Source organism: Apium graveolens, chromosome 11, assembly GCF_009905375.1.
Source record: "Apium graveolens cultivar Ventura chromosome 11, ASM990537v1, whole genome shotgun sequence".
Lineage (NCBI taxonomy): Eukaryota > Viridiplantae > Streptophyta > Magnoliopsida > Apiales > Apiaceae > Apium > Apium graveolens.
The window spans coordinates 99,624,981-99,646,660 of NC_133657.1; the positions used below are offsets into that span (position 1 = coordinate 99,624,981).

General features: G+C 36.4%; 1 protein-coding gene across 1 annotated transcript; it reads left to right on the forward strand.

Annotated features, from left to right (window-relative positions):
• Nucleotides 1–19,004: 19,004 nt before the first annotated feature.
• On the forward strand, nt 19,005–21,085 carry LOC141698521 (IRK-interacting protein-like). Its single transcript, XM_074503226.1, has 2 exons — nt 19,005–19,278; nt 19,490–21,085. The coding sequence occupies exons 1-2, from the start codon at nt 19,213–19,215 to the stop codon at nt 20,882–20,884; spliced, it is 1,461 nt and encodes a 486-aa protein (XP_074359327.1). The 5' UTR covers nt 19,005–19,212; the 3' UTR covers nt 20,885–21,085.
• The last annotated feature ends 595 nt before the right edge of the window (nt 21,086–21,680 follow it).

Here is a 21,680-nt window from a genome sequence, read left to right on the forward strand (position 1 = left end):
GTACACCTTAGGAGATCGAAGCCCACACTTCGTCCAAGGAGAATCAAGGAATACAGTAGAATACGTGGATTTAAATTGATTGCGACGTAGCGATTAAGGTTAATGTTCTATTCATACTAATTTAATTAATATCATAAAATGCAGGGCCAAGATTCGATAGTTCCTATAGTTTGTTGGGAAACTGTAGTGTGGTTAGGTTTGGGTACACTTATCTCTCTATCCTTATCCTTAGGGTTTCTTTTATGTTCACCCTGACCCTCACTAACCTCACCACCCTTCACACTCCCCTCTTTAGTTTTGGTAGATTTTGAAACTGGCATCTTTTGTGAGATACCAGAGTGTGGTTTCTTTGATTTGGATTTTGAAACTTTGGATTTTGTGGCTTGGGTAGGCATATGTTGGGTCATTAACACAGATGCCATAGCCACAGTCAATGGCAAAAAATATTGAGAGGTAGAAGGAGTATGGACAAAAGTGTTTACCTCACTTACCTGAGGGCCCTCCATGATAGGCAACTAGACAAGGGGAACCTCTTTGTGGTGATTAGCTCTGTTTAAATATGTAATTACTCTTCTTTCTTAAACCCAACAATCCAGCTTGTTGGTTGGGTTCTCAATCACAAGATCCTCACAAAGATGGTTAGCAATGATCATAAGGAATCTAGCATAATAGACACTCCTAGATCTCTTTTTAATCTCCCCTAACTTGTAACCTAACTCAAACATGATAACATCACTAAAATTATAATAATTATCAGTAACTAGCATGTAGAGCATGTTAAGCATAGCAGTATTGACAGAATTAAAGTTGCTTATTTTACCAGAGAATATCTTGGTAACTACATCACACAGAAAACTCCACTCTTTCCTAAGACCTAGCCTTCTAATCTCACTTAACTTAGTGGTAGGAAGAGCATAGCCAATAGAAGTAAGCAAGTTAACTAAATCGGCATCTGTGTGTGGTTTAGTAGTAGTATTTTTAGGAATTTTAAAGCATGCCTGAATAGTATCACTAATAATGCAGAATTCCTTGCCTTTAATGGTGAAAGTTATGGTTTTGTCAGTTGCCTGATAGATTGTAGTAGTCCACATCTCCTCCACAACTTCACAGTAGATTGTGGATGATTCTAGCATGGCATAACTAAGCGTGCATCCCTTCACAAAGTCCATAATTTTGTGATAATCCTCAGAGGCCGGAATTTCTTTGTTCACAAGAGCTACGAAACTATTCTTCTCATAAATGAATCCTGTTTGGGACATGATCTTGACTACTGGTGCCATTGTTGAGTAAGGAAAATTGCAAAAAGAAAGGGGTTTTGCTTTGAGGAAGAAGAGAGCAGTTAATTGCAATAGAGAAAGATAAAAGCTAAAATAAACTTGAAGTAAGGCTTTTATGTACTCTCAGATAAAATGGGATAAAAATAAAAGGTAAAAATTAAAGACCCAATGAGAATTGCCCAAAATAATCATTTAAAAGTAAAATAAACCGTCAAAATCCTGTCAATTATCCATCGTGATATACTTACAGACTGTAAGTATATCCGATGGATAATGTTCAGAACTTTAACGGCTAAGATGTAGACAATTCGACGGATAAGAATAAAGAAATTATCCGCTGGATTTAAAATAATCTAGAAAAGTAATTGATTTTTACCAAGCTATTCTATTTCGACGGATGATCAAATTCGATGGATAAAGAACATCCGTCGAGATGTAAATTTTGACTCAGCCAAAATTTCATCTAAAATAGAAAAATCAATTAAGTTTCAGGTTGTATTATAACTTGCAAAATTATCAGAAATAATTTAAGAATAATTAAGCATACCTAAATCACTTACCAACCTAGTAAAGGTGGATTCATCAAGTGGCTTGGTAAAGATATCTGCAAGTTGCTTCTCACTTGGAACAAAATAAAGTTCCACAATACCATTCATCACATGTTCCCTAAGAAAGTGGTACTTGATATCTATGTGCTTTGTTCTTGAATGTTGTACTGGATTTTCAGTGATGGAAATTGCACTTGTGTTATCACAGAAAATAGGAATTCTGTTCACTTGCATACCATAGTCCAATAATTGGTTTTTCATCCATAGAATATGTGCACAGCAACTGCCAGCAGCAATATACTCAGCTTCAGCTGTAGAAGTAGAAACTGAATTTTGCTTTTTACTGAACCAGGATACTAGCTTGTTTCCTAGAAATTCATAGGTTCCTATGGTGCTTTTTATAACAATCTTACACCCTGCATAGTCTACATCTGAATAACTAGTTAGATCAAAACCAGAATCTCTATGGTACCAAATGCCAAGTTTTGGTGTTTCCTTGAGATATCTGAAAATTCTCTTTATAACTATTAAATGAGACTCTCTAGGATCAGCCTAAAATCTAGCACAAAGATAAGTAGCAAACATTATATCTTCCCTACTAGCTGTTAAGTACAAAAGTGAGATAACCATGCCTCTATAGCTTGAAATATCCACACTTTTCAGTAGAGTTTAATTCAATTTTAGTTGCAGTGGCCATGGGATTTTTTGCAAATGTGCAATCCATTTGATCAAACTTCTTTAAAAGATGGGGATTTGTATAATATATCCCAAACTAATAGGTAACTTTACAAATATATCCCTTTTAATTTAATAATTATAAATATGTCCCAAGGTTAAATTTTAACTCTAATATAACCTATATACATGTAGTCAATTTATATATTTATATATTTGTTTACTTTAATTGACTAAAAAGTCCCTAAAAATATACAACTAGAAATTAGTTTAAAGAGATTTGTTCTAGACTTTTGTTATATACTTTTGAAATTTTTGAATTATTTTGACGGGGTTTATTACATGCTAATGAACAACTATATATTTAATTTAATGTCAAAAAGATTTTGTTAATTATTTTTAGTGATCTTGCCTCCAGTAATAAACAAAAAAAATATATTTAAACACTAAAGTAGTAATATAAAAAATTAATATTTAAGTAAAATTTTACACTTCTATCATTAATATCACTCAATATTTACTAATAGTCCAAATCCAGATTCACTAATCACTATCACTTCCTTGCATACATGGTGGAGTGAGCTAAGACCAAAATTTTCTTTAGGCCCCTGTCCTTACCCCAAAAACCTAACAAGCCCTCCCACTGATATTAGAGAGATCCTGTTTGGTTCTCCTGATAACCTTTTGTCCAGTAGCCAAAAATAATATTAGTATATTTGCAGATAGATTTCTATATACGATATAATCATACACAATTTAAACAAACAGACAAGTCAAGTAGAATAAATAACATGGTTGTATATAATAAATGGATGCATTTTTCATAAGATATATCCTGCTTCTTGAGATACCAAAAAACAAATTTTGCACATAAAGATCTTAAATTAGTCGTGCACATGCCTTCACTTCCTAGCTACTAGCGGGGTGGCTTGGTAAGGAAAGTACACATCAGGTCTTCAAGTTGATACCAAGGCAGAAGTTGAAATACATGCCCAAGATTGTATTATAACTTGAACTAGTTAATTATTTTATATTGATATAATTCCTTGAGAAGTGAAGCAGTAACATTTAAATATAACATTACATTAATTAAGTCTAAAGGTTACACATGTCTTATAAAAAAGTGAAATGGTAAAATTAATCATGGTTAACCTAAATTTGTTACAAAATTTAAAAATGGGATATATTTATAAATAAAATGATAAATGGGATATATTTATAAATGAATATTTGAAGTGGGACATATTAATAAAAAACCCTTAAAAGATCAAAATATATTGGTTTGACTAATGAATATTCCATCACGAACTTGCTTAACTTGTAAACCAAGAAAGTAAGTCAGTTCTCCCGTCATGCTCATTTCATACTTACTTTGCATCAATTTGGCAAACTTTTTGCAAACTTTTTCATCTATAGAGCCAAATATAATATCATCTGCATAAATTTGGACAAGTATACTAGAGTCATTCACATTTCTAAAGAATAAAGTTTTGTCAACGGTACCTCTTGTGAAGTGATTTTCTAAGAAAAACTTTGACAATGTATCATACTAGGCTCTAGGTGTTTGCTTCAGTCCATAAAATGCTTTCAAAATATAGTAGACATATTCTAGAAAATTTGGATCTTCAAAACCAGGAGGCTGACTGACATAGACTTCCTCCTCAAAATCTCCATTCAGAAAGGCACTTTTGACATCCATTTGATAGACTTTGAAATTGGCATGGGCTGCATAGGCTAAGAAAATTCTGATGGCTTCAAGTCTTGCAACAGGAGCAAAATTTTTATCAAAATCTATTCCTTCTTGTTGACAGTAGCCTTTAGCAACCAATCTAGCTTTGTTCCTGACAACTATGCCATTTTTATCTATCTTGTTTCTGAATACCCACTTGGTGTCAATTGGATTCTTTCCTTTAGGCTTGGGTACCAGCTTCCATACCTTATTCCTTTCAAATTGGTTTAGCTCCTCCTGCATAGCTAGAACCCAATCAGGATCCAACAGAGCTTCTTCTACCTTCTTTGGTTCTTCCTTTGAAAGAAAGCTGCTATACAGACATTCTTCTTGAGTTATTTTTCTTGTTTGAACTCTGGAAGATGCATCACAAATTATAAGCTCAAAAGGGTGATCTCTAGTCCACTTTCTCTGTTATGGTAGATTAGCTCTAGATGAATATGCCTCATTATAGTCTTGATGATTAGAAGAGTTTTGATGATCAGAAACTCCCCCTGAGTTTATGGATCTTTGACTTGAAGATGGGGTTCTTTCTGACTGTGATCTTATTTGACTTTCAACTCCTATTGAGGGATCGACGAATGTTATTCTTTGCCTATCGATGAATGATGCAGATTGTCTTTCGACGGATGATGCACTTGGTCTTTCGACATATGTTGAATTATATGCTTCATTAGTTGTAGACTTTTCTGTATTGTCCTTGGATATTGGTTCTTGATCACTATCATCATCACTATCTTCACACATCATCTCTATATTATCAAATTTGAGGCTCTCATGAAAATCTCCATTTTGCAGTCCTTCAATATTTTTATCATCAAAAACAACATGTACAGATTCCATAACAATGTTGGTTCCTAGATTGTAGACTCTATATGCTTTTCCAACAGCATATCCAACAAAAATTCCTTCATCTTCTTTGGCATCAAACTTTCCATGTTGATCAGTTTGATTCCTTAAGATATAACATTTACAGCCAAAGACATGTAGAAAGTTTAATGTTGGCTTCCTATTCTTGAACAATTGGTAGGGTGTCATGCTTGATTGACCAAAGAAATATTCTGAGTGTAGCATGCAGTGTTCACAGCTTCAGCCCAAAAATATGTTGGTAACTTTGATTCTTCTAGCATTGTTCTTGCAGCTTCAATAAAAGATCTATTTTTCCTTCCACCACTCTATTTTGTTGTGGAGTTCTAGCTGCAGAAAACTCATGCATGATCCCATTCTATTCACAAAATAGTCTCATCACAGAATTCTTGAACTCAGTTCCATTGTCACTCCTGATTCTTCTTACTTTGAGGTCAGGATGATTGTTGACTTGCCTTATAAGATTGATGATAATTTCACTAGCTTCATCTTTGGATTTTAGAAAATATGTCCAAGAGAACTTTGAGAAATCATCTACAATTACTAGGCAATATCTTTTCCTAGAGATGGACAACACATTGACTAGTCCAAACAAATCCATATGCAACAGTTGCAAAGGTTCTTCAATTGTTGAATCAAGCTTCTTCTTGAATGCTACTTTAATCTACTTTCCTTTCTGGAAGGCATCACATAATCCATCCTTTGTAAACTCCACTTGAGGAATACCTCTAACCAATTCTTTCTTGACTAGCTCATTCATGGTCTTGAAGTTTAGATGGGACAACTTCTTGTGCCATAGCCAACTTTCATCTTGACTTGCTTTACTGAGAAGACAAGTTACAGATTCTGTATTTGTTGAGTTAAAGTCAGCTAGATACACATTGCCTTTTCTCACTCCGGTGAGAACCACTTTGTTGCTCTTCTTGTCAGTCACAACATAGGCTTCTGCATTAAAAGTAACTGAGTTGCCCTTATCACAAAGCTGGATGATACTCAACAGATTATGCTTGAGTCCATCCACTAGGGCCACCTCTTCAATGATGACATTATCCTTTGAAATTAAGACATATCCCACAGTATAACCCTTGCTGTCATCTCCAAAAGTGATACTTGGGCCAGCTCTTTCCTTGAACTCAGTGAGCAGGGTGGAATCTCTAGTCATGTGCCTTGAGCACCCACTATCCAAATACCAAAGATTCTTTCTGTTTCCCTGCACACATCAAAATCAAATCAAGTTGATTTTGGTACCCAAGTTTCCTTGGATCCTTCCTTGTTAGCCTTTTTCTTTGGTTTCTTAGGTTTGATCTCATTTGACTTGGATATCTCAGATTCTTTCTTTGTCATTTGAGTTGGAAATTTAAAACCGTTCATTGAAACAAAATTATCATGCACATTTTGATTAACATGAAAAAGCATGCTATGTGTAAACATGTTATTCCAATAAGGCATGCTAAATGGCATTTGAGGCATACTAAATGCAGCATAATAAGGATTAGGTTCAAATGGCATGTTAACATATTGTGCATTCAAATTTTGTACAGGCATAACATTAACATGCATTGTAGGCATGCTGGAAAATGAAGGAGGTGCAAACATAGGAATAGACATAGCAAGTTTGCAATTAACAGACAAATGATTAACACTACCATACTTAACACTGATTTTACTTGGAGCATATTTATCAGGTATGTAGTTGTTAAGTTTGTTAATTCCTACCTTCCCATTTCTATTATTTTTCCTTTTTGATTCTGTTTTAACCTCAATATTTTCCAATCTGTCATTCAATTGCTTAATGGACAGATTCCCAATATTAACTCTCTTTTCTTTTCTCACTTGACTTGATTCTCTTGGAAAAAAGTTTTTAGAAACTGATCCATATTTTTTATTTAACTTAGCTAGCTTGGCTTTGCTAACTGGATTTTTCTCAGCTGACGGATGTGGTTCCTTGTCTTTCGACGGATAGTCCTTTTGGTCTTTCGACGGATAACACTCATCATCCATCGAATCCACATCCGTTGAGAGTCCTTCAATCAAATTGGAATCAAGCTTCTCCTTTCTCTTTTTCCAGGCTTCATCACAAAATGATTCTATACCTTGAACTTTAGTAATTTGAGCATTAACATCTCTAGATAATTTCTATGCTTTAATTACTGCATGTTCTCATTCAAGCTGATTTCTTAAAATCTCTCCTTTCTTTAAAGATTCAGTTAATTTATCCTTGGCAGTATTACATTCAATTCTCAATTTTTCAAACTCAATGAATTGAGACTCTAGCGCATTATTCCTCTCACTTAAAATCATATTATTTTCTTTAATTTTAGCATTTTCCTTAGTGAGGGATTTAAGAGTTACACGCAAATGATATAGTTCAGTAGACATATCATTGATGGCATCATTGCACTTAGATTTAGTTAAATGTGATAGGTTAGTGGTGATTACCTGATTGCTGGATGAACTAACTTCTGCTTCATCTGACTTGGCCATTCGGGCTAGGTTGACATAGCTTGTATCTTCATCTTCATCCAATCCATCTGCAGCCCAGTCATTCTCTTGTGTGATGAAAGCCCTCTCCTTTTGTTTGAGCAGCTCAAAATATTTTTGCTTGTAATCAACAGTCTCAAACTTCTTTTTACCAGAATCAGGCTTTCTCCACTAACTGGCAAAATGACCTGCTAAGCCACATTTTAAACCTTTGAACTTAGACTTATCAACCATGTTTCTGTTTGGCTTGGCTGCTCCAAAATTCTTCTTGAATTTGAGCTTGCAAAATCTCCCGGATAAGAATGCTAGATTCTCATCTATATCATCCATGTCATCTTGCCTCAACTGTTCTTCATTTTCAGCTACTAGCCCTTTCACAGACCCTTGAGTTTGATATAGATTCAACAGCTTCAACCTTCATCTCCTTCTTCTTTTCTTGATCAGCTACTAGTGTAATGGATCCTCCTTTCTTCCTTTCTTTCTCCATCTTTTCATCTTGCTCTATTTCAAGCTCATAGGTTTTTAGAACTCTATACAGTCTTTCCAAGGTGAATTCCTTGTAATCTTGAGAGTTTCTTAAAGAGACTGTCATGGGCTTCCATTCCTTTGGTAGAGATCTAAGGAATTTAAGGTTTGAGTCTTTTATTTGATAGAACCTTCCATGCAACTTGAGAGCATTCAGTAGTTTTTGAAATCTACTGAATATGTCAGTGAGTGACTCACTTTCTTCACAATGAAAATGTTCATATTGCTGAATCAAGAGCTGCATCTTGTTCTCTCTTACTTGCTCAGTTCCATCACAGATAATTTTAATTGTGTCCCAAACCTCTTTTGATGTTTTGCAGTTAATTATGTTGTCAAACATATCACCATCAACACTATTAAACAGTATGTTCATGGCCTTTTTTTCTTTCCTGACTTATTCAATGTCTGGATCAGACCATTCATGTCCGGGCTTTGGAACTGATGGTTCATTTCCTGTAGCAGCTCTCATAGGAACATGAGGACCTTTCTCAATGCAGTCCACATAAGCTTCATCTTAAGAAAGAAGATGTAGGTGCATCTTCACCTTCCAGCGGTGATAATTATCTTTTTCCAGAAATGGAATTTTCACTCCAACATCCTTTCTGATCATCTTGGTGATTGTGGTGATCTTTACACTCTTTGTACTTCAAGAGATTGCTCTGATACCAATTGTTAATCCCAAACAATGCAACAAGAATTACAGAAGGGGGGGTTGAATGTAATTCTAGATACTTTTTCTGATTTTAGGAATGTTCTTACTTAATATATAACTATTTTGATTTTGCAAGAAGTGCGGAATGAGAATAAATATAAATCAAAACACAAAGCTTTAAAACTTTCTGGTGGATTTGAACTTATCCACCAGAGATATATATATAAAGTTGAGAACTCTGTGATGCTTGAATAACACACAGTTGATTACAAGAGAACTTACAGAATTACAGAGAAATGCTTAACAGATACAACTTTATTTATTTCTCTGAAAATTAAGATTACCCCGTTAGTTTGTTCTACTTGCTATACTTGGTTTATATATCACCAAGTTACATGATAGAAAGACAAGACAATAAGACAAACTATATCTAGTCTAACTTCATGCTGCTACATTCCTCTATTCAGCATCTTTGATTATCTTCATAGTTGCATGGAAATGGTAATGCTTCTTTATTCTCTAAATCCTGCAATTAGGCTGCCACATTCCATTTGCAAACACCCGGCGCATGTGGCTGTGTTGTCACTGTCAACTGCTATTTTGAATATTATCATCCATCGGGACTGTGTTGATCATCCTTTGGGAGCCTTGTTGATTATCTGTCGGGAGCCTTTGTAGATCATCCGTCGGGAGTCTTTCTGTCACTTGATTCTATTTCACTTATATAGAATTACAAGACATCTTATATTTACAATAAGTCAACATATTCTATATATCAATCTAGTAGTCAACATGATTTAAAGAATCCTACACCATCTACTCAACTAATATATTGTTTGTTTGCAGAAATGTGCTACAATACTTAATATTACATAAGCTACGCTCTCGATGGATGTTCAGTTGTCATCCGTCGGGACTATATTAGAACATCCGTTGAGAGCTACAAAAACACTAAGTTAAATCTACTAAGGTATTTTGTTCAACTTATCATCAAGTTCACAACATATTCCTAACAATAGTGATGTGTTTGAATGGTCAGCAGCTAATATGCCTGGTATAGACCCAGGACTGATCACCCACAAGTTAAACGTGGATTCCAATCGAAAGACCGTGAAATGAAAGAAAAAGAGTTTTGCCCCTGAGAGGTAGGAAGGGATCAAGAAAGAAGTGGAAAAGCTATTAAAGGATGGTTTTATTACAGAAATACAATTTCCGGAATGGTTAGCAAACCCTGTAATGGTAAAAAAGGCTAATGGAAAATGGAGAATGTGTGTAGATTTCACTGATCTGAATGATGCGTGCCCAAAGGATTGTTTCTCGTTGCCAAGGTTAGATACATTGATAGATGCGACTGTTGTCCATGAAATGCTAAGCTTTATGGATGGATTCAGTGGATACAATCAAATTAAGATGCATAAGAATGACATCCCAAATGTATCATTCGTCACTGACTTTGGTTTTTTTGTTATCTTGTTATGGCATTTGGTCTTAATAATGCAGGAGCTACCTATCAAAGGTTGGTAAATAAGATTTTCAAAGATCTTATTGGAAAAACTATGGAAGTTTATGTAGATGACATGTTAGTCAACAGTCTTGTAAAGACTGACCACATAACCCATTTGAGGGAAGCTTTTGAGGTCCTGAGATACCACAAAATGATGCTAAATCCTGTAAAGTATGCTTTTGGAGTGGGATCTGGAAAGTTTTTGGGATTGATGTTCTCCAAGAGAGGAAATGAAGCAAATCCTGATAAGATAAAGGCCATTTTGGACATGGAGCCTCCGCGGTCTATCAAGGATGTTCAAAACTAGAAGGGTCGCTGCCTTAGGACGATTCATCTCCAAATCCGCAGACAAGTGCTTGCCATTCTTTAAATCCTTGAAGAAAGTAAAATATTTCAAATAGACTAAGTAAAGTCATGAGGCGTTTAAAAGATTGAAAAAATATATGGTTCAGGCCCCGTTGCTGGCCAAACCTTCCATGAATGAAACTTTGTATTTATATTTGACCGTTTCAGAGAATGCCTTGAGTGCCGTATTGGTTAAGGAGGAACTCAAAGTCCAGAAACCCATATATTATGTCAATAAGATTCTGCACGGATTGAAAAGTTTGTTTTAGCCCTAGTGATGGCTTCAAGAAAGTTGCGTCCTTACTTCCAAGCTCATAAAATTGAAGTGCTAACAAATCAACCTTTCAGAAACATCATCTACATTCCTAAAGCCAGTGGAAGGCTGATTAAATGGGCTATTGAACTGAGAGAATTCAACATAAAATATGAGCCACGAATAGAGATAAAAGCCCAGGCCTTGGCTGATTTCGTGGTTGAATGTACCATCCTCAACCAAGAAGTCGGGGGGTAGGAAGATACTGAACCTCAGGGTATGGGGGAAAAGAGGATAATGAAGGAGGACAAAATAAGGACAAGGAATTTTGGGTTCTCAATTTTGATGGAGTATCAAAAATAAATTTGAGTGGAGCAGGGCTAGTTTTACAAAGCCCAGATGGATTCTTGATTGAATATTCTATGAAGTTAGACTTCCCAACCACAAATAATGAAGCTCAGTATGAAGATCTAATAGCTGACCTCGGCCTAGCGTGGACATTGAGGGTCAAGAACTTGAAAGTCTGTGGAGATTCGAAGCTTGTCGTATCCCAGGTCAAGGGGGAGTTTGAAGCAAGGGATGAAACCATGGCAAGGTATGTGCACCTAGTGAGGGCCGTGATGACTCAGTTTGATGAATGTTATATTGAGCACATTCCAAGAGATGAAAATGCTAAAGCAGATGCATCATCTAAGTTCGCCTCATCAGAGATAGAGAAAAGTTCCAAGAGTGTGTACTTCCGTATTTTGAAAATACGAAGCATTGATGTTAAGCTTGTAGCCCCTATAGGGCTGGGGACATCATGGATGGATCCCATTAAAGCCCATATTCAAACTGGGTGGATTCCGAATGATGTGTCTGAAGCACGGAAGTTGGCCGTACGAGCACTGAGATATTCCTTGATCGATGGAATTTTATACAAGAGGTCTTATGTGGTTCCTTACTTAAGATATCTTAGGACCGATGAGGCGTGTTTGGCTCTCGAAGAAGTACACGAGGGCATTTGTGGCCAACACTTGGGGGCAAAGCTTTGGCACACAAGATAACTCGTTTAGGCTTTTATTGGCCAGAGATGATGGTCGATGCCAAAGAATATGTGAAGTAGTGTGATCATTTTCAGAAACATGCACCGGTTGTTCGACAGCCCCCTGAGATGCTGAATTCCATCAATTCACTCATTCCCTTTGCCATGTGGGGAATAGATATACTTGGGCCTTTTCTCATGGCCACTGCAAAAAGGAAGTTCCTGATTGTAGCTATAGATTATTTTACTAAATGGATTGAAACTAAACCTTTATCCCAGATCACAACCAAGAATGTTGCACAATTCCTATGGGAAAACATCATGTACAGATATGGAATCCCTCGTATCCTGGTCACCGATAATGGAACACAGTTCAACAATGAAGAGTTCGGGAAGTATTGCGAGGAGAATAAGATCGAATTGTGGTTTACCTCTGTAGCTCATCCACAAGCCAACGGGAAAGAGGAAGTGGCAAATTGTATAATTCTAGATGGGCTGAAGACGAGGATTGAAAATTCCAGGAATAATTGGGTGGATGAAATACTCCCAATACTTTAGGCTTATTGGACTACTTGTAGAGTCACTACCAGAGCAACACTCTTTATGTTGGCATATGAAGCGGAGGTAGTTGTTCATGTGGAAATATCGCACTCATCTCCCAGAATCCAAGCATACAATGCTGAAGAAAATGAGGAAGGGAAAAGGCTAGCCTTGGATCTAATTGATGAAGAACGAGATGAGGCACATGCCAAGATAGTGGAATATCAGAAAAAAGCTTCTTTCTACTACAACATAAGGGTAAAAAAAGGTTCTTCAAACAAGGTGACTTGGTTCTAAGAAAAGTGGAAACTTCTGGTGTAGGGCAGAAAGGAAAGCTTGCCCCAAATTGGGAAGGGTCGTACAAGATCAAAAGTGTTCAAGGAAGAGGATCCTACAAACTGGAAACTATTGATGGTTTTGAAGTACCAAGGACTTGGAACGCGTAGAACCTGAAAGTCTACTACGTATAAGCCTGGTAGACAAGATTATCACTGGGAAAATAGGTTGAAAAGCACCTTAAAGCTTTGCTCGCTTAGGATTTTATGTTTTAGTGTTACAAGGTTATTATTTTATGTTTTAGTTTTACCAAGACTTATATAAGGGATGAATCCCAAGAGATTAAGAAATTCATGAAGTTTCCGATATATGGTACTAAGTTCATACAACACACAAAGTTATAATGAATAAAACAAAGTGCATAAATTCGGATATAAAAACGTAAAGTTCGATAAATAAAGAGACTATTACAAGTTCTGATCATAAATAACAAAGCCACGCAGGGCCAATGAAAACTATAAGGAGCAGAGGTACCATCGGAATCCATGTCGTCATCCCCTCCGCTCTCACTCGATGTCTCAGCAGTGCCAGTCTCGGAAGAAGAAGAGCTAAGATCCGCTGCAGCACGTCTGGATGATGGCTCTGGAGGGACAAGAAGCTGATCCTGAGAACATCATCTGAGACAACTACACGGGTACAGAACCTCTGTAGTAAGGTCTCATCATCGGGGCACACGTAGTCTGACAGGTTAATTTCGGTACAAGCCTCGTTCACGGTCCCGAGGGCCGTGTCCCAGCCAGTCCTGAAAAACCCAGGGAACACCGTATTGTCCCTAACCCTCATGGACTGAGCAAACTCATCTGTGTCCAGGTAAGCATCAATGATTATGTCCTTCTCAGCCTTCAGAGTAACTAGCTCAGCATTAGTCTCCCCTAGCTCCTCCTCCTTGCACTTCATCTTCTTCTCCAGCGCAACATACTTCCACTGTTGCCTCCTGAGGGCGTTATCCGCGTTATCCGAGGCCTTCCTCCAGGACTCGGATTGCCTCACAGCCGCTTGGAAATAAACATTGGACTGAACAAAATGATAAACAAAGGGTGTAAGACAAAAGAATGTTACAAGTATATATATATAAAGAAGGAGTTAAAAGGGGAAGACCCTTACCGAGGCTAGAGACTAGGCACCCATAAGTTTTATCCTCTCCAAATCTGGACCAGCCACAATATCAGTGAAGTCCTTATGGGTCACAGAGTGATAGGACCAATCACACGCGTGCTTCGTGGAACCAACCATGGTATCCCCTCGACGGAATTCCAGAGAGGCTCATAAAGCACCAGTAGCTATTGAAACAGGAGCAGCTGTGGTTTCAGTCCCCCAAGAAGAAGCCTCCACCATGGGCTCTTTATGTTTCTTCAGAAAGCTAGGCTCCATTTCCTTACCACGGGGGCCCAACCCCGCAAGTCGGGCCTTTTCATTCTTGTTGTTTCCTCAATAACAGGCAAGTTCTCATTGTTGATTTCCTTAGCGGCTGCAAAAACAAGGGAAAAATAAAGATAAGCGGTGTCAATAGCGCATGAAAAAGAAGAAAACATGGGAAGGGAAAAAAAGTACCCTGCGTAGAGACTAAGAAAAGTCCCACTAGAATCAAAGAAAATTCCTCTAACAAAGTCCAGTTGGGAGTCTGGCCATTATCCTTTATAAGCTCATTATATATGATAGTTTCCTCGGGAGATAGGTAATTTGGTTTAGGGGTGCCATCAGTGCCTTCCCGAAGGAGGATCTAAAGAGTGTGCCCCAATCACCATTCTCCCATCTGAGCCCTACAAAACTATCCCTCTAGTACTGGTTGTTATCAGGGATTGAAGCATTGTTGAAGATTTGTGGAGACTTGGGCCGTTGTCTAATATAAACCCAACCGGGTTGGGCACTATTATAGCATTGAAAAAAATTTCTAAACACAGTTACGGAAAGAGGAAAACCACTCCTAAGGCATAAAACCATGAAACAAAGGATATTTCTCCAGGCATTTGGGGGAAGTTAGCAAGGATTGATTTGCAAATCAGCTAATAATCTAGGGATGAACTCATGAAAAGGAAACCTTAGCCCCGCGGTAAGGGCATCGGCATAAACAAATAAAGTGTCAGGCTTCCAGTGGCATGTACGATCACCACCTTCAGCAGGAACTATCCTAAGGGGAGGGCGAATGTTATAAGTCGTGTTAAGTTCGTTAATAGCATCTGCCTTATACCATTTTTTACAATAATCAAAGAAATTTAAATGAGCGTTAGACGGGTATTCGTCTCCCCTAGCATTAATCATATCTATCAACGACATATAAGAAGAGCGAATTTCGATATTGTTACCTCTCTTAGATGCTGAAGCAATATTCGTTGCCCTTTCTGAACCCTTTACCAGCCATTAATCAAGGTTGGAGTAAAGCTTGAAGCGGAGGAAGGAGGAAGAAGGAGGCCGGAAAAGGCTGATTTCACCGGAAAAAGCTTTGAGGATGGGGAGAGATGTTTGGAGAGGAGAGTTTAGAAATGAAAAAGTGAAGTGTGAGAAACCACTTCACTCCCCTCACTCTTATATAGGACTCCCAACAGGTCACTGGGCCCGTAAAAAGGGCAGGCCAACCGGTTATAACCGTTTAAAAGCCCAGCCCAAAGGCTTGGGCCCAAAATCAAAAAAGTTCCAGAAGTCTCATGGATAAATCAATAATAATAATAATAATAATAATAATAATAATAATAATAATAATAAATATAAATATAAATTTATAGTTTCCAGATTATTCTGGAATAAAGAATGGGCCAAAAGAAAAGCCCAGATAAAGAATGGGCCAAAGAGAAAGGGGAAAGCCAATGGCAAATGTGGGCCCCAGTAAAAAGCCCATGAATGAAAAGCCCGGACAAATTAAAATCAAATCAAATTCGGTCAGGATTCTGATTTAATTCCTGATCGAAAACATCGACTCGGAAAACATCACGACCAGAAAATATAGAGGTGTAATTCGGTCAAAAAATTTAAAATTCTGACCGAAATTTGTTCAAATCCTGGTCGAAAGACCCTGGCCGAAAAAATATTTGATCATAAATTAATGATCCTAATTCAGTCAGAAAATGGGATAAGCACCAGGTTTTGGCCGAAAATTTGATCAGAAATTCTGATCGAGCGTTTTCCTGATCGAATTTTTTACGAGTAGAAAATATTGGGCCTTAATCGGTCAAAATCTGATTTTATAATGAATCCTGACCGAAATTCGATCAGGATTCTAATCGAATCACCCTGGTCGAAACTATGCACGATCAGAAAACATGGGAGCTTAATTCGTTCAGGATTCTGATCGAATCATCCTGACCGAAATGAGCTTCGAGCAGGAGTTTTGGGACCATAATTCGACCAAGATCCTGGTCGAATGCATTCCTGGTCGGAATTATACAAATAAAAAAGATGCAAAATTTTCTGAGAAATTCAGAAAAATAAGAATTTCTGAAATAAATAAGAGAAAAATTAAAGAAAATTCCTGAAAATTAAGGAAATTCCAGAAATTAAGGGAAAATTCCTGTAAGTTAAGAAAATTCCGGAAATTAAGGGAAAATTCTTGTAAGTTAAGAAAAATTACAGAAATTAAGGGGAAAGTTCCTATGAATTAAAGAAAAATTCCAGGAATTGAAGACAAATTCCTGTAAATTAAGAAAAAATATCAGAAAATTCCTAAAAAATAGGAATAAGGTAAGGGAAATAATATGGAGGTTCCAAAAATACCCTGAAGCCACGTAAAAGGAAAATCGTTGTAAATGTGTAGGTTTATCCACACTTTACGAAGAAAACGATACCCTGTAAGGAATTAAATGAACTTAACTTCCTCGAAATCTTTTACAAATTCCCGGAAGTTGGGGGCAAATGATATGGAGAAAAATAAACCATGATTGTATAATTAATATCGCATTAATTATGCCCGAGATGGGCCAACAATAAAGCCCATTTATGAAGGCCCAAAAGCCCTGAATATTAATTTATTTCGTAATTAATAAAAATGGAAAAATCAGCTATTGCTAAAAGTCATAGAAAGGATATGAGTCCTTGTGGATCAGCCTCCAAGAGGTCTTATAGGATAAGGAATCAGTCTTCTACTTCCTAGGACTCCAAAGTCCACTCTAAATCTGAGAATTGTCTACCAACTCTCCTAATTCTCACCCTACAGATATCAGAACTACGTTTTTTGACTTGATCATTGGCACATAGCAAGATACGTAGGCATCTTGTTAAGGCATATTGAGTCACGAAATATAAGAGCAGTCAAATCGAGTCTCGAAACTCATGAACCCCACCACTAAGTTTTTAATCCTTAACAACCGATTATCAACCTAATCTAGTTGATTCAAATTTGCTTTAATACGATGTGCAACAGTTGTCTAGTTAATCCTCGAACCTCAACTTGATCCTCGACCTCAAATTAGTTGACACTGAACTCAGACAAGAGGATGGGCCGGCATAAGAATGGTTCGAGGATCACGAGTGTTTTAAGTTTACAATATATAGTTTAGTTGTGGTTATAATCCACTTGAATAAAGTAATAAAAATAACATAAGAACATGACTTTAATATAAATTAATTAAATAAGATACTTGTTTAAATAAGGGTAATTAGGTAATTTCAGCAAATACTGATCGACCGACTACCAAATTTTTAATATTTGATCTATTATAATACAGTATAAATGTATTAATGGCTTTATAATCCAAAGCTTTATCTTATATAATTTTTTTTTTTAATATTTGTATAAGGAACCCTCCACTCAATATTATTTCTCAGTCTGCCACTGCTGAACAATCAACTACTTCAACATCCACTTTTACTGTAATAGTATTTGAGCAACCATAACTCAGATTAGGGCCTCTACAAGTGAGGGGAGCAACTACTACAATACAAGTGAGCGGAGCAACTACTACAATCAATTGACTCAGTTCCGAGAGGTCGGAGTATCTAAAAGAAATTTTCAAAAATAAACCAACTCCTGCAACCTCATCACCAATCCACACCACTATTCTCACAATGTTAAAATGTTGGGGCTTCTCTCACCTCCCATTTTTGTATTAGTGAAGTATGTTTTCTAAAATTTTAATTAAATAATCATTTTAAATAATAATTATAATAATAATATTTAAATAAAGTTTGTCATGGAAGCATTTGGTATACACTTTTTCCCTAAAAAAATTGTCGAAAAACAGGTATCTCAAAGATCGCATATATTTTTCAAATGATATGGCACAACATAATATAGTTTTTCATCTATGGGCATATATAGCTAGGTATACGCCCAATCATGTATTGTTATTTAAATTTAAAAATATTAATGAAGTTACTAATTAAAGCAATTCTAATGGGAAAAATCTTTAGGAAAAAAATTCTAGGTAACAACTATTATATGTATAAATTTGGACACTCCAATCATCTAAAATCCTTAACCTAAAATTATAGCTAAGTTGCTTATCTTAGCTAAATTTGTCCAATGTCTCTAGCATAAATTTAATATTATAACAAGTCCCATTAGAGCACATTACCTTACACATTCACCAATTTTACATAATCATTATTTTATATTATTTTAGTCAACCATTTCACCTAATACTATCGGAGATGCTCTTACGGGTAGTGTTCTAAAAATCCCCGATTAATTCTTAAAAAATATTTGGCCGATCTATTTTTTGAAATTCGAGTAATATTTATAAATTATTTTTGAATGATATATTTCGTAATAAAAAATGTAAATATATTAAATATTATTAAAAAAATTCAATATATTCGATTTTTGTTCCGATTAATCTCTCCAATTAATCCCCGATTTGCCGATTAAACTAAATCGATTAGTAGCGATTACCGATTTTTACAACCATGCTTACACGGTAACATTAATATTTAGATTAAAAAAATTGGGACAGTTTTTGCACTTTCTAACATTTTCCAATATTTAATATCCAACTTTCTTCATAAAATTTGAAATTTTTAGCAATTTTGAAAAATAATTCCTAGAACATGTTATTTTCAAAAGATTATAAAGGTCGCCTTTAAGTTGGGTAAACATATATTCTAAAATTTTGGAAAGATGTAGTAAAATGAAGAAGCTAACGTAACACATGGTAACTTAAGTTGACCTGTCGCCATTGTCTTGTATCCGTGACCTAAAATAACTCCCTGACTGATACGCCTACAGGCCATAAATACTGAAATAGAGGTGGGTAACGCTCTGCAAGTATTTATAAATATCATATCAGACAGTTGAACAAGGCACCCTCCCCCTCTTTATTATAAGCTGACGAAAATCCAACCATTTCTGATAATGATGCCATCTACGTTATTCTAGCAACCACCCCTACAATATATGGTAATTAAATCAATCTCTGTAATTTCTGCAAATATTTGTTTACAAAAATATCAGATTTACAAAATATTATATATATATATATACCTAGTAGTATTTGTTTTTTTGTGTAAATTTGATGTTAAAGAAACTCCATGGCTCCTTCCTCTTCTCCGGTCCCCTCATTCTCTCCTCCTCTCCGTCCTCACTCCTTCACCCCTGTAAGTTGCTTCTCTCTATATATATTTAGATCTATATGTTATGCTTCAGCTACAAACTATCTTAGCCTGCAAATTTATATATTGCTCTGCGAATCACCGGTTAGGGTTATACGTTTTAAAAAAACGAAACCATGGAATAGTTGTATGTGAACAGTTAAATATGTAAATATGCATGAGTTGTGACTTGTGAGTGTTTTTGTTTTGTTTACAGATTATAGAATGCGATAGAGAAGGAAACGAAGATGACGAATCTCAAGACCGCACCAGTTCAATGAGATCTACACCTATGGATCAGTGTTCTAACTATAAGCCTACGCCATCTCACCGAAAAATGCCAAGTACAGGCAGTGACTCAGTTTCCAGTTCGGTTGATGACCGTGGAGTATCTTGCAATAAGTGCCGTCCAAGCAACCGTGACAAGAATATTTCCGTAGTTCCATTGGATAATAGTGGAATTAATAGACAGGCTTTGGCAAGTCCGAATGGTATTTTTAAGTCATTTTTCGGGTCTTTGGTGAAAAAAAGTCCAAGAATTTTGAATGATGGATCGGCCACTGCGGTTCCGGTTACTAGTAGGGAGGAACAATGGAGGATTGTGGCGATGGAGCTTTCGAATAAACTCATAGAAGCTACTCAGAAGAGAGATGAAGCTGTGCAAGAGGCTTTGAAGCTGAAACGTAATATGTCCGAGATCGAGAAAAAATTGAATAAGCTTGAAATTTATTGTCATAATTTGAAATCAGGGCTTGATGAGTGTAATAATGTTGCGATCCTGTCGGTGCCAGTATCGTCACCGACAAATAAACCTGTGGCGCATGAGAATGTGGTGATTGGTGACCAGGATAAAGTTGTGGAGAACTTTTTGGTTTCGGTTTCGGAGGCTAGGTCAACGGTTAGGTTTTTGGCTAGGTCTTTGACGCTGCAACTGCGTCGTATGGGGACTAAAGTTTATGATCGAATTTCGTCATCTCTTCAACCTTATGATATCAAGATTTCTTTGTCTAGAAATCCGAAAGAGTTGATGTGTTGTATTGAAGCTTTGCTAAACAAGTCATTTTTCGAAGATTTTGAGTCAACTGGGTTTCAGAAGGGTTGTGGAACCTCCACATTGAACCCGATTGATCGTTGCGAGGCGAATTTTGCTTCGTTTGGTCGGTTGCAGAGTTTGGAATGGGAAAATGTGTTAAACAAGGGGACAAAGCATTTCAGTGAAGAGTTTAGTAAGTTCTGTGACAGGAAAATGAGTGAAATTGTGGCAATGTTGGGGTGGAACCGTGCATGGCCCGAGCCTCTTTTACAAGCCTTCTTTGGTGCCTCAAAGGCGGTATGGTTGGTGCATCTTTTGGCTAATTCAGTGCACCCTAGCTTACCAATTTTCAGAGTAGATAAACAAGTCAAGTTTGATTCGGTTTATATGGAGGATATGATGGGAGACAAGGCTCGGAGATTGGTTCCGGCAATGGTCCGGATCATGGTTGTGCCAGGCTTCTATGTTTATGGCAATGTGGTCAAGTGCAAGGTGCTCTGCAGGTATCACAATAACAGCAATGGAATTGATAATATAGAAGAGAAGGTCCTTAATTTAACTCCATCTCCTAAATACTAGTCATATATGCAAGTTTTGATTCTCAAGTCTTTCTCTATATGTTATACTAAAAGAGCTTTATGTGAACTATTATAAAAATAATATTTGTGTCTCCTTGAGTGAAGTGTTTATCTTATTACTATAAATTTTGATGTTACAACTTTGGATAACTTTGTAAGTATTGACTTTTGGTTATGTGAATTGGTTGGTGAAGATTTGATATTCTGAGTTGTTGTTGAAGATAGATTTTTGATCATTTAGGCTAGAGACAAAAAGTTTCATGGAATCTCATGATATCGAAGTTTGGACTACGTGTTTTTGTGCATAGATAAAAGAAGATTTAAATGTGTCCATGTATGTATTGTCGACTAATTGTTTTGTTTGTATTACTTACTGTACTATATTACTACTTTGTTTCCGCAATTACCAGTGTTTTGTTGGATTGTGAGGAACAGGCCTTCTTTGTTATGAGAGTTACCATTGAAAGCTGCGTGTCATTTGCCGCACTGAACATCTGTTTAATCCTGCGGTTTCACTATCTATTAAATTAACCAGTAATTTAAATAATTCCGGTATATTATCATGAGACTGCACTCTTAACAAGTGTATAATAATTGTTCTCGCGCAAAAATGTATTTTCTCTATATAACATTAGCTTTCATTAACATTTCATTAATTTGGCATTCTTAGATAACATAAGAAAATATATCCGATATAACTTGCTCAGTCATGTTCGCTGAGTAAGATGTACCTACTTACTTGAGTAGCTTCTAGCGCACAGAAAGGGCTCTCGCTTGAAGGATTAAAAGAATGCCTG

Coding starts and splice junctions, on each gene's coding strand:
- LOC141698521 (XM_074503226.1), top strand. CDS start 19,213: ATGGCTCCTTCCTCTTCTCCGGTCCCCTCATTCTCTCCTCCTCTCCGT. Junction 19,279..19,489: donor GTCCTCACTCCTTCACCCCT/GTAAGTTGCTTC, acceptor TTTTGTTTACAG/ATTATAGAATGCGATAGAGA.